The 17,660-nt window shown below is 37.0% G+C and overlaps 1 protein-coding gene across 2 annotated transcripts in view; it reads right to left on the bottom strand.

Annotated features, from left to right (window-relative positions):
- Nucleotides 1-17,660, bottom strand: part of CACNA1D (calcium voltage-gated channel subunit alpha1 D) — a 195,715-nt gene that overhangs the window by 3,674 nt on the left and 174,381 nt on the right. For both annotated transcript variants that reach the window (XM_086755918.1, XM_086755919.1), the window contains 6 exons: nt 9,898-10,014; nt 7,557-7,924; nt 7,234-7,260; nt 6,120-6,269; nt 3,779-3,942; nt 645-766 (listed from right to left, as the gene is read on the bottom strand). In XM_086755918.1, coding sequence (XP_086612044.1) covers nt 645-766; nt 3,779-3,942; nt 6,120-6,269; nt 7,234-7,260; nt 7,557-7,924; nt 9,898-10,014 — 948 coding nt within the window. The remainder of the gene's footprint in view (nt 1-644; nt 767-3,778; nt 3,943-6,119; nt 6,270-7,233; nt 7,261-7,556; nt 7,925-9,897; nt 10,015-17,660) is intronic.

The following is a 17,660-nucleotide window of genomic DNA, read 5'->3' as shown; positions in this document are numbered from 1 at the left end:
TGTTTAAGAGTCATGCAGATGAGGAACATGACTGAAATTGGTAAATTGACAGGATAAAGTGGTATTTTTTCTATTATTCTCAGATCACAAAAGCTTGGTATTAGCATTAATGAAGGAAAATAATAGCTTATACAATAGATTAAATAAAGAAAGCGAAGTCTAGGAACATTCCTTCTGTCCTGTAGGGACAGCATAGGAAGCCATCAGCATTTTCCAAGCATTCTGGATGGTGTCTCTAGGCAATGGAAATTACCATCATCTTAGGGCCGGTCAGAGATGAGTATGGAGCCTCAGAAGATGTGTATGTTGTACTTGAAAATTCTCACAAATGGAGCTGAGTAGCTGCACAGGCAAAGATTAATAGACAGTTGCCATATTATGCAGTCCTGGTCAAAATTCCTTAGGGCTTCCCAATTCTTTGTGGACACTTGAAGAGTCATGGGGCAAACTACTCATTTTCAGTGTTTTGTAGAAGGTCAATGTTTGAGAAGCCTTGTGTCTAGCAACTACAAGCCTGCACTTGGCCTAGAAGCTGTGCACAGGCAATCTATGTAATACACTAGTACTGTTTCAAACAATGCAAGTCAGAAGTCCAACATAGAAGCTGGAAAGATGTAATTAGTTAAATAAGATTTTGTGCTTACCTGCTGTTGCATTAAGTGAAGTGGTAAAGCAGTGCGATGGTGGAAATTAGGAGAGAGTGGTATGTCATCTTGACTACTTTGTCGGCGGAGGCATTCAAAGTTAAAGGAAGATCGTCTATTTGCTACAGGGAAACCATAACTCATTAGGAAAATAAAATATTTTTCCTCAAAGTGTATTATTTCCAGAATTTCAGTGTGAGTCAACTATTGCACAAATAAAAACATCTCTCCCAGTAAGAAATAAGTTGTGCTAATAGAAGCAAGCAGCTGGTTATGAGACAAAGGATAGATTCATCATATGAGCAAATGCAGTCTTACATAGAAACCATATGAGCCGCCAAACATGACAGAATTTGAAGCAGCCGTTTCACAAAGCACACTTGTGTTTTGCAGCAGACTGGTTCAGACACTTAGCTTCAGCGTTTTGCTGTAAACTGCTGTGAATAGCTAGGAAGAAGAGTTTCTTAATTCCCAAAGGAAATACCAAATCTCCAGTTCCTTGGAAGAAATGTACAACGTGAAAAACCCATGTCCAACTCAACGTTCTCATGTTGTGAATTCCTGATGTTTATTCTGTTACTTATGACAATGATAAGCCATGGTCTCTGCTGCTACCTATGCTGTTATTATTCATGTAAATTCTAGAAAGGAAAAAGTAGAAATCTAAACTGGATCAAAATGTTTGGCTGATGTGGAAATGTTTCAGCTGATCTTGGTAAAAGCCTGTGGAGCAATGGGAAACAGCGCATGGGTACCACTCCTCTGTGTTGGCTTCAGCGTGAAGAAAGCCTGGATGCTGAACAGCAGCTGGAATCCAGATACATCCTCACTGCTGTGAGCATCGTAGTGGAAAACTGGCCAGAGCCTGACTGTACAAAGCAATGATACAAAATTTTGTTCTCTCAAAACTTAATGAAACTATTCTTGGTATTTTTTTTCCCCAAGACAAAAACTTTGTGAACAGAATTGAAGAGTTAAGTGCCACAGACTTAGGATTCTTTATAGCTATCACCAGACACTTAATGCTGGATACTAACAATCAAGGTTCCTTAAAGAGTCATTGGACTAAAGCAGGCATCTCCAGGTGACTTGGTCCACTTATTGCAAACTTTGTGTCTCTTTCCATGGTCTCTATGGTAAATCCAAATACAGAAATGTAAGCCCTAGCTCTTGATCCTAACAAATGCTAAATGTCCCAATACCAAAATGAATAAAAAGCAAACCAAAAAGCCCTCTCATCCAAAACAAGACACTTACTTGCACATGCTTCTCCCCAGGAAAGAGTCTGAAAGAACATCTTAATCATTTCTCAGTACACTTGTGGAACCTGTTCAAATACTGTGGTGATGAGTTTGGTACAAAAACCTCTAGAAAGCTTGACGCAGAGCTCAATTCGCTAACTACAGTACTCAGCCAAGGCACTGTATGTTACGTTAACTTGGACTGAATCCAGATGCTAGCAGAAACTGTTGCAGATTCTTTTTTTTTTTTCTTCACATGAGAACATCAAGGCTTCCTCCCTAAGCCAAACAGCCTATACACTAGTTGCAAATAATAAGTTTGAGCTTCTTTTAAAATCTGATGAGATATCAAGCCTCTAAAATTTCTCAACTTTGTTCCTGAACATTAAATACAAGGTTATGACAGGAGGCCTGACCATGCTCTTGTGACATTATACTGGTGTAAGTCAAAGGAATTCCTACATTACCCTTATGCACGTTTGATCAGAACTAGGTCCTCTTATCCTAGGATATCAAATACCCTTTTATCTAGAATATTTATCTAGTCTCTTGTACAGGAGATAAAAAGTGTAAGATTTAAACAGTCTGAGACTGTACCTCAGACGGTGTATAATGAACCTGCTATGCTTGCCTTTGAAACACTTATTTTTTAAATCTATACTTGCCTTTTATTTAGAATGTCTCAGACAGGAAAGGACTGAAACCTATTTTCCTACCCGTTGGGTCCTTACAGTCATACTTCCACAAATAAATGGACAATGCTCTGGCTGCTAGCATCACCAGAATGAATTATAGATTAATAGAATCATAGAATGGTTTGAGTTGGAAGGGGCCCTAAAGATCACCCAGTTCCAAACCCGCTGCCCTGGGCAGGGACACCTTGCACCAGACCCGGTCACCCAAAGCCCCATCCAACCTGGCCTTAACACTTCCAGGGATGGGGCATCCGCAGCTTCTCTGGGCAACTTTCACAAGACAAGAAGCATGAGAGCTTTCAGAAATGCAGATAAAAGAAAATTGTGCTTGAGATAAAAAAGAAACCAAGAGAAAGATCTGAGGAGGAAAATAAATAAAGAATCAGGTGTAAAAAAAAAAAAAAATCAGCAGACAACACTAATTCAATCTATAAATGGAAACATTTTCTCCTTTAGAGGAAACACAGAATATTAAGCATTGTTCCTGAGATGGCAAAATAAAGTACCCACGTGAATCTGAAATAAGATGCTTAGCTCAGGATAACACTTATTTTTCACTAGGACTTGAGAAACTCGTGTTAAAAAGCTGAAGACAATTCATAAGCAAGGAAAAAACCGAAACCAAAGTGCCATGAAGCTCACTCTTGGTTTTCTTATCCTACCTCAGTCTCTAGTGTTTACTAAAATAGCAGGAGCCAAAAATGTAAATGGAACTGATTACAATGTCATCAAGCAGCACGACTATTGAGAGACAGGGGAAGCGTCAGCAGGTGAGTCACTAGAGAGAACAGCCCTGACTCACGGCAACACTGCACATCTCTAGCTGTGAATAAAGGGCACAGGGACTGAAACCCTCTGATAGTTTCAAAGTAAACTACTGCTGCATTCTACCTTGCTCTTTCTTAATTTATCAAATCAAGTTCGAACTAGCAATTAAATTGGTTATTTTTCTATTCTTGGATGAGCGAGGCAAGAGATATTAGAAAGACTGACTTGTAAGCTAGGATCCATAGATTCTCTGAGCAGTCTCTCAGGATAGATAGACATTTCTGCCATACACAATAATCCACTAGCAAAAGTAATCAAGAAATGTCATGTTTGAAATCCAAGTTAAAAAGAAGCCTTTTTAAACTGGAACATGCCTGAATGCATTTAAATAATTCTGGATTTGCAAACAAGTTGTTCTTAATGTACTTACGTGTTGGTGTTGGAGGTAGCAGCCGTCTCCTAGGAGATCTTTTTGTATCGTAACAGATCTGTGAATCATCTTCCTCAAAAAAACCATGTGGGTGATGGTAACCTTTTGGTCTCTCAAAATCTGAGTCATGGCAGTGATATCTACAGTGGTAATCATATATATGCCTGCATTTAGAATACAATAAAGAAAATGTTATTTCAGTGAGTTTCTGTAAATTGATCTATTAGATTTCTGCTAGAAGACTTTCAAATCTACTCTTTCTCCAGCAAGATAACCAAACATTACATTATATATTACACAACTCAATTCTAAAATCCAGTTTCTACATGCAAACTGATTTTGAGATAGTGAATATACACGTTTGTACTAGTACAGTTACATAATAAGTTCTCAGGTGAAGTTTTTATTAAATTATATTTTCAATGAAGTTATTCTTACCAGTACAGCCTAAAATTTAGTACATCAGTTGTACATTGCTAAAAAAAATAAAACAAACAAACAAACAAACAAAAAAACCCCTCTGTTCTGCCATGCTCTCGTGTGAACCCTGGGTAATGTGTGGGAGCACAGAAACTCAGAGAATGGATTTAAACCTTTTATGTTCTGGATGCTTCTCTTGTTGAAAATCAAACCTGAGAATTCTGCAGAATTTAGCTTTCCTGCAAATTTCCGCTTTTATACAAATCAGCAAGATGCAGACTAGGGCGCCAGTCCTGCCGGAATTCAGATGGCAAGGAAAGACAGTAGAGGAGGAGGAGGAGGAGAATTAAGCATGTCTGGCACTTGTGCATATGCACCTACGGATCTAAGATTAAATGGCAATGAATTCCTCTACTTCTGGGCTGGACTTCAAAATAAAAATTTAATGACAGAAGTGGAAGATATTTTTGAGAAGTTATTTATTCAGCAGAAGGGAAACAGCTATTTTAAGGAAGATGAGCATAATTTACTGAAGATCTCATAAACGCCCATGTCTTTTAATGTCATAATGAGAAGGTGAGTATTATAGAATTTTAAAAATAATTAGATATTTGGGGAAAAGGTGATTTTTTTTTTTTTTTTTAAAAACAGTAAGCCCTTCAGTATTACCAAATATAAGTTATGTTCCATGCCAGGCTCATACTCAGAAAACACTGGAATGGTCTCACATTTTAAAGACTAAATGAGGAATATCAGGACTTCCTCCCAAAGCAGCACCCAATCGTTGCCTGAACAACTGGAAATCTATTACTTTTACACAGGAGTGCTCCTACTGTGAAGTTAGGACCTGTCCTACTGCTGAAGCCACTGCTGCCTAAAGCCGATGGCACAGTGCTCAGATGGTAATGCTCAAAGTCAAACTAACTTGGGAGCCACTGTTCTAAAGTTAGAAAAACCCACCCCAGTCTGCTTCTGAAGAAACTCTGAAATAAAGCTGCAGAGAAAAGCTTAAATTTACCAAAATTACAGTAAAGCCTTTACTTTGTAAATCTGAAAGTAAGATACTGAATGCAAAGATCACAGGAGTCAAACAGACAGGATCAGGCAAGAATTGTTAAAAAACACTACTGGACAGAAATACTATAATTAACTAGAATACTACTCCAAGTTTTGTCTGGAGAAAACAGAAATGAGTTAGGAAACTGAGAGGAACCAGGTTACAAAACTAGAACTCTGCAATTACAGCAAAAAGCCTCAGATGAATAAAATTTGGCCATTTTGCAGTAATACAAATTTGTAAGAAATGCTAGTTGTTGACTGAAATTCAATTGATGGCATTTCCATAAAGCTTATGAATAAACCTTAAAAAACATCTATTCCAAACATATAAAGGCTGGAACAACTATGACAGTGTTAAGTGTTTGTACTAAGGGGATAAAAAATGGTGCCAAGAGCAGGGTTATTAATAAACAGGTATAATGAGAATTTTCAAAAGGAAGTAATCCAATTCTTTATTGGTCCAGCTAGTACTACCTTATGATTTCAGTCCACAGTTCACCGGTTTCACTTTTCAAGTTAAAAAAAGAGAATAAAACTATTTCTAAAGGTTCCTCTATCCGAGCTTGATCCTTCTGCCATTGTACATGAAATTTTATTTATAAATGAAGCACTTTGATTGTCCACTGTCTAGTTTATACTCAGCACAAAGGAACTTTGTGTTTGCCTTTGAATTTCATGCAAAAGTTTTGCTGGAATCAGCACAATGCCAAATATGAAAGTCATAGTCACCATTTCACTTGCCAGCAGTTGTGGAACATTAACTTCATTAGAGAATTTTCAATGTAAGAGTACTTAGTGAAGCCTTTACAGATATGTATCTTATTTATTGAAATATTTTTCACAGATTATCAAATATCCTGACCTGCTTCCTGACAACATACTGTCTTCTTCATAATATTCTTCTCCACTAAAATATTCCTGCTCTCCCAAATAATGATCATCATTGCAATAGTCTTGAACATCACGTTCTTCACGGCAAATCGTAGGTCGACGCCCATCACCAGAGTCAGATCTGTAAGTAGCAAACAAACACTTACTTTTTTTATATTTTATTTCTATAAATTATGTACTGTATATTTTACACATAGTTCTTTTAATGTGCTTCCAAGAGAAAAAAAAAAAAAGTAAACAAGAAAAAAGAGGCAAGCATTAACAACTCTCCTGTTGTCAGAACGTGGTGTGATAGCAAATTGCACAGAACTACAGTTCAGAACTTGCCTGTTTTATCATTTCTTAATGATGAATCCCCTTTATTTCTATCCTCATTAAAATAATTAATATGGGGATGATCAGTGAAGTGAAATACATTTAAGACATTTTCACAAAATGTAAATACTTTAGAGAAACATAGCCTCTCTCAAATGTCTAAAGTTTGCCAAATAGGTAAAATATTAAGGAGCACTCACTGAGGTATTCCAAGAAACACTGGAAACAGATGTGCAAATCTAAACATTAAAACCTAGCACTGAATATACATTTACCAATGCACTTCAAATAACACAATATATCCTATTTTTAAAAGTTGTTTTTGAAAATATTCAATATTCCTATTCCTATTTTTAAAAGTTGTCTTTGAAAATAGTCAATATTCCTTAGACAAGGAATGATTTTGGCTCCTCTATAAATGGAACTGTACACATGAATATTTATCAAAGCTAAAGCCAGTGGTTTTTCCCAGTCTTTACAAGTCAATATTAAACAAGGGCTACAATCAGGTGTGATCTTCTGTCTGTTGAAAATTGTAAAAACCTGCCTGGACTTTTAAAAGGGCTTGAATAATTCTTTACCAGAAGCTTATCCTTTCAGAAAAGGCAGTGGAAAATTTGACTTAGAAATCATCACTTAAGGTACTCAGCATATGCATTGTCATACAGTTAATTTTGAGACTTGTACTGTAGAAGAAAAAGCAAGCTAGCAAACCAGAAAGCTAGCAAAAATACTTTGTCCTCTTTAATTATGTCAGAACATCAACTCACCTAATGTATGTTTCATAGTAGCGGGTTCTATCCAGGTAATCCATGAAAATAAGGAAAAAGATATTTTAAAATAAGGTAGTTTAGAGAAATTAATTGGTGATTATAATGTCTGTGCTGTAACTAATAATTTCACTTTGAGGAAAACTGCTACTTTCAAACCTTATTAAAGTGATATACATTTCCCATACATCAGAGCTATATTTCAAATACATTTAATATATCATTAGGCAACAGAAATGAAGCTAAATATACAAATTAGTTTCATGTAGTGTATTTATAATATATATACTTATTTAAAAGCAAACACACATTTGTAAGTTTACCTCCTACTGCTTGGCCTTCTGCGCTTCTCATGATCAGTTCTGGAGTAAGAATGGTAACTGTTTTCAGATCTATGCTCATGATTTCCAAAATTTGTATGTTTTCCATGAACAGCTTTGGACACGTTGGCATTATTGAGGTTGGCATTTGTTGAGTTTGGAACTTGCTTTCCTACTGAGTTGTGATTATGATGATTGTGGTATACAGAATTTCCTGCCTGAGAATATATATTTTTCTCAGTATCACTTGTAGATGGAATTGAAGGCCGCTGAACGTGTAAGGGACGGTGTGTGGTGTTGATCTGTTGAAATGAATCTCGTCTGTCACTGCTAATATGGTTTATGTGGTTGCCAAAGAGGGCACCATTCCTCTGTTTTAGGGGGAGAGAAAGAAAAAAATTACATCAGACAGCTTAACAGAACATATTTTTGACAGTGATAACTTACTTTTCTCTCCTACATGCATTCAAAAGTAGCAATTCAAATAAACTGTGATTTATTTTTTTTTCTAATTTTATGATGCTTCAGATGGGATCTCCTGAAGCGGCAGAGGTGTGATTGTGATAATGACCATATTTGTATTTCAGAATCAAATTAACATTATGCTGTGATCATTATTCTTTTTCCGTACAACTGTGACATCCAGCTTTCTCCATGTTTTATTACACAGGAGAAACCTAGATTCCCATACATGAACATGCACCAACTTCCTCGGAAAGGGATGTGTCTGCTTAATTTTTGAGAACACTTTGGTGGAGTTCTCTCCTGCTCTCCCAGAGCATTGGTTTGCAACAGGCATCACTCAGACAAGATGGAGTGCCATGCAGCAGCTTGCAAGCATATTTCAAGTAGGTAACATTAAGCTTGAGTGCTTCCATTCTTTCTTCTTGCAGAGGTACAAGAAAGAGCAGTAACTCTTGATCAGCCCTGAAGAGTGTAATGGATGGTGAAAGAGAGAATGAAGTGCTAAGTTATGACTATGACATGCAGCTCTCTTTTACATCTGACCCAGATTATGTAGCCTCCCTGTCTAGCCAGGTGTGGGTCGTGGATGACAGCAGTCTGTCTTGAAGCTCAATCTAGGGAAGACAGGAGGTAATGGTGGTTGGCAGAGAAATGCATCTACTGATGGCAGCTGCGGCACCGTCTCCAGCGCCACATCCTCCTTTTTTGCAAAGGACATTAGCAAGCTATGGGGCTTCTGACATAGTTACTGCAGAAGCATGCTTTTACATCTGCTTCTTCTGAAATGCTTGTGAAAAATTAAGTTTTCTTGCAGATCACCCCTGATTATAATACTAACTTTGTGCGTTCATTATTAGACTGAATATCTATAGCGTAAAAGAGAAAAACTAATCTTTTTTATCAGATTGGTTCTTATTTATATGCCTCACAGGAAATTAGAAATGGCATTTAGAATCACAGAATCATAGAATGGTTAGAGTTGGACGTGACCTTCAAAGGTCATCTAGTCCAAGCCCCCTGCAAGGAGCAGGGACATCTTCAACCAGATCAGGTTGCTCAGAGCCTCAACCAGCCTGGCCTTGAACGTTTCCAGGGATGGGCATCCACCACCTCTCTGGGCAACCTGTTCCAGTGTTCTACAACTCGCACTGTAAAAAATTTTTTCCTAATATCCAATCTAAATCTGCCTCCCTCTATTTTAAAACCATAACACCTCGTCCTATCACAACAGGCCCTACTGAACAGCTTCTCCCCATCTTTCTTGTAGGCCCCCTTGAGGTACTGGAAAGCCGCTATAAGGTCTCCCCAGAGCCTCCTCTTCTCCAGGCTGAACAGCCTCAACTCTCAGCCTGTCCTCGTAGGAAAGGTGCTCCAGCCCTCTTATCATCTTCACGGCCCTCCTCTATGTTTAGCTGACTTCTGGGTAATTCCAGGCATTCATTTTAAAATACACAGCTCTGTGTCTGTTGTAGTTTGGCTGCATAGAATTTCATTCTCTGCTTCCTATCTACCACTGCAGAAGTTAAGACACTTCCAGTTTAAACCTTGCCACTATAAAAACTTGAGATGGCAAGGTTCATACCTTTTCTTAGGATTTGCTTAAGGAAAAAAAAAAAAGAATTAATAAGAAAGAATTACGGGCAGGAGAATCACCCTGCAGGGAGTGCTTCCTAAATTTATGATGAGATGCAAGTGTCCTAGTAACACCATTTTAATAGAGATAGATACATAATATACTTATTTAGAAAATGTTTATATTGTTCTGATTAGGACATTTTTAATAATAATTACTATTATTATTCCATATTCAGGGGTAACATAATTCTTTAATCTCATATTATAGGATAAAACAATTCATGTAGCTGTGTTCTGACATTACTTTATAAACATCTTCCTCCTCCTCTGGATTGTTTTCCTCTGGTTCATCATCTTGCAAGTCACAGGATATAGCTCGGCGTATTTCAGGGCCAATATCATGAAGTGTCCTTAGTCCTGCCTAAATCAATGACAATATCATAATATATTAGGAATGCAAATTCTTTTTTGTTCTTTAATCACAGGCATGTAAATTTATTTTAAAGGACAGTTAACAAGTTTTTATATCCTGACATCCATAGAGGATGCATCCTGTTATATGTCTCTCTACTGTTATTAATAAAAGGCTTATATTCCAGTACAATCCTGTTGAGGTGATCATGTCTTTATTACCACAGTGTAGATCCTGACTAAAAGACCACTGATGTTTATGGAACCCTATGGAAATAAAATTCATCTTATGATAAAGTAATCAGCAAGAACTATAATAAAATGCATTTCAATGAGATGCATATATAATGTTAAAAATGTGTTTGCAGCCTGTGTCCACGAAGGAAACAAAGAGATCTTTGCTTTAACAATAGCAGTTTTAGCAGAGCTCAAATGGAAAAGGAAGCAGTGAAATAATTCCAGCTCATCCGCACTGCACTGTGATATGCAGATATTTGATTTAAAGATTTAGTTTACGACAGAAAACATCTAGCTACAGTAGCATGGACCTCAGTGTGTATCGGTTCATATTCATCTCAAGCCTGCTGCCACAAGCAACAATTAGGAAAAGGGATAACACTGAAATTGCCAAAGACAGAATTGCACATTGGAGAGGAAGCAGACATCATACTCAGGCCCAAGAACTCAGTGCTTTTGCCTTACTTCAAAAAGGAGATATTTTTCCTGTTTTAATTCTGGCTGTCATGGTCCAGAGCAAAAAATGCAATCTTGTTCTTCTCAACCCTTTTTTAAAACTTTTTTATCTCCTCTAGTTCAGAAAAAAAAAAAAATCAAAGATTTATTTGTTTCGCCCTTTAATACACTTACACAACTCAAAATCACGCACAGCACTTGGCTCAATTCTTGATTATGATCGAAAACTCTGATTTATTACTTTTCTGCATTTTTTTAATGCAGATGAGGGCTGTCACAGCCCATCAGAGCTGTACTTCTACGGCATGACATTGCATGTTACTTGCCCTGAGGTGGCATGGAGATGTGTAGAGAATTTCATGTATTTCACAGTTCCAGGAGCTGAAGGACCTTGCAGGACACCAAACATGGCTTGATCCCATTCACACTGCCTACCACACATGCTCCCTGGCGTACACCACAGCATTGCAGACAGGTTTCAGCTCAAAACAGAAATAGTTGGTTTGCTGGAGAGCAAAATACTTATTTTGGTCTCCAGCAAATTTATGCAATGTGGGCAATCATAACCTGGAAAGGGATGAACCAAAAAGCTTTGTATCTAACAGTGTAGATTTCCCATAGGCTCCTCTTCAGGTTTCACTCATACCAGTATCTGACTTCCAGAAAACAGCACTTGACTAACAATATTAGGTACGTGTACTGGCAATTGTATTTTCTTCCTCAGGAATGAACTTTGAGAGTTATGCTATAATTGAGAAAGGCTCTAAAAACCATTTGCTAGTGAGTTAATATACAACATACATTTCATGAATACATGGTGCTTTCTCCCACTTATGCTAATTGCACAGTCAAAACCTTTGCAAGGTTGCTAATGTCATAATTCTGTAAGGTGCTAAAGGGAAGTAAAACTAACACTTTAGGGCAGAGACTTCAAAGTAGAAGACCAAACACTTCTTTTTATTTAGCAGAGGCGAAGGCAGTATTTATTTAGCAGAGGATTACTATTATATTTTGGTTATTCAATCATTAGCAAGCCTGCTCTACAACTACACTAAAGCTCCATGCTTTCAGTCAAACCCAGGCTCCCTTCAAGCTAAGCCTTTCTGTGAACACAATACTCTCAGCTAGCAGTATTAAAAAAATTAACCCTGGCAAAAACTACTAGTTTATATTCCTGTCTGCCAAATTGTGACAAAGTCCCACAAATATATACCTAAAAGCTGAGAAAAGTCATGTGTTTGGCAGCAACATATTCAACAGTAATTTAATTTTGATTACATTTCCAACTGCCTTCTGGTTTACTTCTTGGTGAATTACTCCTTCACTCAAGAAAAAGCAGGCAGCTTTTATCATCTCATCTCTCCTCAGTAATACCCATTTTCATGTAACAGACCTCTTGCAATGACACAGTCAACAGCAGAAGACTAAAACCTTGATCACCGTATGTAAAAGTGCATGCTAGTTAAACTAAACCAATCAGCTTTATTCACTCACAGCCAGTACAGAAGCCACATCTGCAACATCTGCCTGCAGAATTAAAATATTCCTCAGTTTATTTCCTCTAACAGAACTACCTACAACAATTTAGTAAGCTCTCTCATTCAAATGACTTCCCCCCACACACTGCCTCATTCTACCTGGTGTAATCTGTAAGTATTCTAAGTTTCTAAGAACAATTTTTATGACAGGAGAATGCTGCATAGTGAGACAAATTCTCACCATGCTGAGCTCTTACTGGTAAGACAATCCTTCATGAGACTGGTCAGCAACCACTGAAGTGGGGCTGATGTAAAAATGCAGGAACTGGTACTTAAATGTCAGTAGCAAAATTCCTCCTCTGAACCACATTTAATATCTTGTGTGAATATTGTAGAGGTAGCATGGACTGACAAAATATTTGACTTTACCTTCAAGCACTTCAGAACCAGTATCTCTTAAATAAAAGAACATACAGAAAAGTCAAACCAACCTTCCCCACATCTCTCTATTCGTTTACAGGGAAGGAGGGTCCTTCTGATACACATCTCCCTGTATCACATTGCCCATCTTAGTCTATGCAGCAAGAATTAGAGACATTATAAAGCACAAGAGGGCAATGTGAGGTTCTAAAAGCTGCTACACCTACATTTGAGGTGATTTCTTTCAGAGGAAAAAAGAAAAACTGAGTATATGTTGCTTTTCAAAAAGAGAGCGTGGATAGTGAATTGTCTACATTTACCAGAAGTGTGCTTGTTTCTTTTCCACCACAACTGCTTAAGTTCTTAGGAGGTAATTATTTCCTTAAGTGGAACATCATAAGATCCTTCCTTATTATTACATATAACAATTCAAGACTAGCCATATTCCTGAAGCATCATGCTATAACGACTGGTTTTTTTTTCAAGTCAAATTTAAGTGTTATACAGAACTTACTTCCTCACAGTCTTTGAGCTTGGCTTATCAGAGCTGCAGAGGCAAGGAAATCACAGCTAAATCCTCTTTACTTTCCCTAAACAGAACAATGAGTAGACACTAAAGACTGAGATAAGAACTTTCCTAAAATTTCGTTTGGTTGTTAAGAGATTACTGGAAGGGTCACACTCTCCCTTACACCCTTATTTTTATGGCAGACTCTTAATACCTGAAGATTTTCTCATGTCCAGAGAATGCTTGCCTTTCACTTAAAGGAAATGTCAAGATTATTTTAGGCTATTTCAGCACTAAAAAACACCTTTAAAATTTTTCCCTAAATAAGTAGAAATGTGAATTATAACTATTTATTTATTTCCCTTTTTTTTTTGAAACCAAAACACAATTCACATAATTTCAAGAAGGGGCCAGTTCTGCCATTTTATATACATCTAATATCCATCTCAGCTCGCCGGACTGAAAATCTGCCTGGTTCACAAGGCTGTTAAATCAGTCAGGTGGTTCACATTTCTAAGAAAATGTGTTTAATAATCCCAGTATATTGCAGAACACAACACTGTTCAGTTCAGTTAATCTCTAACTTTCCAACACAGAGTACTATTATTTGCTATACACAAATACCTTTGCCTAATGTACCAGTAACTGGAAAAAAAATGCATATTTTTTTTTCTCACGAGTGTTAATATTTATGTGCATTTTACCCTATACCTTTTAGCAAATCCTGCCTTCATCAAACACACTGGAAGATGAAATGGCCTGTAATGGAACAGATAAAACATGCAAGAGATGTTTAGGCACCAGTTCTATAGGGATAATATTGATCAAAACTGCATCATTGAATTATTCATGCTGTTCCACAAGGGGACATCTGTTGTTTCTACTCAGGTTTTTCTATTTTGTTGTTGTTTCTTTGAAGTAGAGGAAGAAAAGAGATTAATGCTACTGTGCTTGACTGCCTCCAATTCTATTCTAGAGATTTCACTAGAAGTTTGCAAAATAAGTTACTTCTTATTCAGGCACTTTCTCACCAAAATGTAATTGTTGATGCCTTCCTTGCTTAATTTTTTCCTTGTAGGCATGAGAAACATGAGACGTATCCATCTGATGGTTAGTTAGCAAACCAGTGACACACAGTGCACTGAACAACATAATTACATAATAAACCCAAGCATGTCTTTAAATAGGCTTTCCCGTAAATGCACAAGAGGACTTCAAATTAACATGATAATTCTGTGCAGCTGTGCTTTATGAGGCATAATAGCACCTGCAATGTTTTCAAGATGGCAAGAGGCACTAATATACCAGTGCTGGGTCCTAAATAGCATCTCAAGAGACAATTAATGATGCCCCTGTCTCTGACACAGCATTGAGATGATACACATGTGCTTTCAAATGCTGAAATAATGGAGCTGTAGGAGTCCCTCAGTGAGAAAAGAAGTGTCATATGACTAATAAGTGTATTTCTGAATTGGTCGTTTAGACACTGTTAAGATTAAAGATGCTTGAAAAGCACTTCACACCAAAATATTTAAAAGTTAAGCATTAAAACATTAAACAATTAAACATTTTAAAAAGACTACCTTTAACAAATGCAAAATATATTTTTAAATCAATTTTCCACATCTACAGTATACATAAACCAGTAACACCATTTAAGATACATCCTATATGAAGAAATGTGTATATAATGCAAGACTCCAGAGTCACAACGTTTAGAAAAACATTTAAATGCTTATAAATACTAGACTTACAAAAAGATAATTTTCCCTATATCTAAACTCAGCCCACATCCATTTTGAGGTATGGTGCAACCTCCGTATAGATGCAGGTCAAGCTTAGTTTAAGAAATGCAAGCACAGTAACATTATTTAAATAATAAGAACAACTATCAGCTACACTATTTCTAGGCACATAAAATACACAATGGTCCTTCTTTTGAGGCATGAACATGTTTTTACTACCTGCTTATTTTATAGCAAAGAAAACCAAACAGAACAAAAAAACCCCAAAGCTACGCTGACACTAACATAAAAATAAACTGAGGTTAGTATGAACAGAATACAATGCAAGAACTACTAAAATAAGAAAATAAGCATGCAGAAAAGTAGCTGAATACACCTACGCTATAGCAGTGAATGTAAGAGACATAGTAGTCAAGTCTCGATTCCCCTGTTTTATGCATCTCCACAGAGCCCATCTTCTACCGCTGAAGCTGAGTGCACTGCTCTACAACTACACCAAAGCTCCGTGCTTTTGGTCAAACCCAGACTCCCTTCAAAGCTAAGCCTTTCTGTGAACACAACACAAACATGGAAGCACAATTAAATTGAACTTGAGCAACATATTAACCCCTTAGCTGATGCCCACTAGGCTTTTTTTTTTTTCTTTTACTGTTTACTGCAGGGCTGATATTACTTATCAAATTTGCAGAGAGCAAAAATAATAATTATACTTGTGAACATCCTTTAGCTTTTATTTGTATGTATTAACAAAGAGGGTTACATGTAAAGAAATATGAAATATAGATGCAAACACTACATAGTTTACAGTAAGTATTTTCACTAGGAAAAATAGTGTGTAATTAATTAACTCTGAGTATAGACAGAAGTAATTAAACTTGTTCATGCTTCACTTAACATTTATTTTACTAGCAACATGACTACTGTTTAGCCCAATACAATTTTCCATCACTACAAAAAGACATCTCCTAAACTACAGCTACAAATATAATTTTGTTCTGATTCTACCCAGAAAATATGTTTGTTCTCATTGCTTAAGTATCAGTCAATAGCATAAGACAGACACTGTGAGCCCTAAGGAATTTTTCTTCTCACGCCCCACGAGCAGACATAAAACCACAGAAATGACAGTAGATAGCTAACATGAACTGGTTATCTGTCATTTCAGAACCACTTGCTTTTCTTCCCTTCATAAGGCATGAAAAACCCTCGGTCTGCAGAAGACAGACTATTGTAATTCCGAGGAATATTGTTTTTTCATTTCTGAAGATATTTTTGGTGACAATGTGCAAGTTTAGACAAACTGCTGTTGGTTATAATTTGAAGAGTCCTCTTCTGAGAGAGGAGGAATTTAAACTTCACAGCAAAAAGACTTTGCTGAGTAGCCTGAGCAGATCATCTCCTGAGACCCACTCACCTTCTCAAGTGCTTCCTCTTCTCTCATTACAGGTACCCAAACAGTAACCTCTGTTAGGCTTACAGCAAAAGCTGCATCCTTGATAAAAAAAAACTGAGTTATACAGAATAAAAATTACATTGAATGCACAATTAGGGTGGACCAAGGAGGGGAATTCCTGCCTGCTGCATGCTCTGGTATTCACAAAGCAAATCTAGTTTTGCAGGGAGCTCTGTTCTAATCTCCTAACTCAGCCCAAACTTTTATTGTTTCTTCTCCTCCTCAAACATTTCTCAAACCCAGTAACAGAAGCAGCTGTTTTCTTTATTGCAGTTGGGTGGAGGTCCCGGCCCCAAAATGGTGAGGGGGCTGCCAGTGACATTCTCTTGACGCAGTACGCAAGTTTTAGTCTCATGGAACCAAATAAAATTTAGGCGAAGGATGAGATTTTCACAGTTTCATGTGTTAAAACTCCTGAAGTCATACTGAGGAAAAAAAAAGTATTCTGTAATTTTCCTAGTGTTAATTCAGAAGCTGCTGATTTTACAGCTTCTACACTGTTCCCTGAGAGGCAGAAACAGCCACTCCTCACACTAGTGTCTGGAAGAGTTTGATCAAATGCTCAACACAGTTGAATAAAATCTCTTACAGAAGTAAATGTCTGCCCACTCACCACTATCAGTTTTCCTTTTCTTTCCCTAGTTTAGTTTGTTACAGTACCATTACACTGTGAAAGAGCCACCTGCATAGTGAAAAAGCTATTTCTAAGAAATATTTTGTCAAATTAAGGACCAAATATCACTACCTTGTAGAGAGAGAAATTCAAGTATGCTAAGTGAAAAGGAAGGGGAAGAAAAAAAATAAACTTTACAAGGGGTGTCTTTAAAGCTGTTAGTTTTCCTACCAGAGAATTCAATATCAATTTCAAATTTATTCAGTCTTGTTAAATACTTACCACTGATCAACTATATCAACCTCTTACTTAACAGGTTCAAAAGGACAAAAGCAGCAGTTTTAACAGCACTGCATGAAAAATACAGCTCATTTCAAAGTGAAAGCAGAATCAAGTGCAACTCCTTTAAAGAACTGCTTTGATTTTGTTGTCAGAAAGGCAGGGTAACTCCCTATTAGATACAAAACTCTCCCCCCCCCTCTTTGGAGGGGAAAAATTTCATCGTATGTTCTCATTGTTTTTTCTTGATGTTTTGTATCTCTTGACATCTTTGACATCAGAGAAGCAGCAGCCAAGAGGATTCCCTTAGTGAGATTCTCTCTGCACATCTTTATCACTGCTGTCAGATGCAGAAATATCATCAGGGCTAGGTAGTTCATGCATACTGCAATTTATGATTTTTTTTTTTGTTTTGGTTTATAGACCAATATAGTAAAGGGAGAATCTAAAGCAATAGAAAACATTTT

This window comes from Chlamydotis macqueenii, chromosome 10 (genome assembly GCF_036417535.1).
Source record: "Chlamydotis macqueenii isolate bChlMac1 chromosome 10, bChlMac1.mat, whole genome shotgun sequence".
Lineage (NCBI taxonomy): Eukaryota > Metazoa > Chordata > Aves > Otidiformes > Otididae > Chlamydotis > Chlamydotis macqueenii.
The sequence above is the reverse complement of the archived record's forward strand: the minus strand, read 5'-3'. Positions and strand labels throughout refer to the sequence as shown.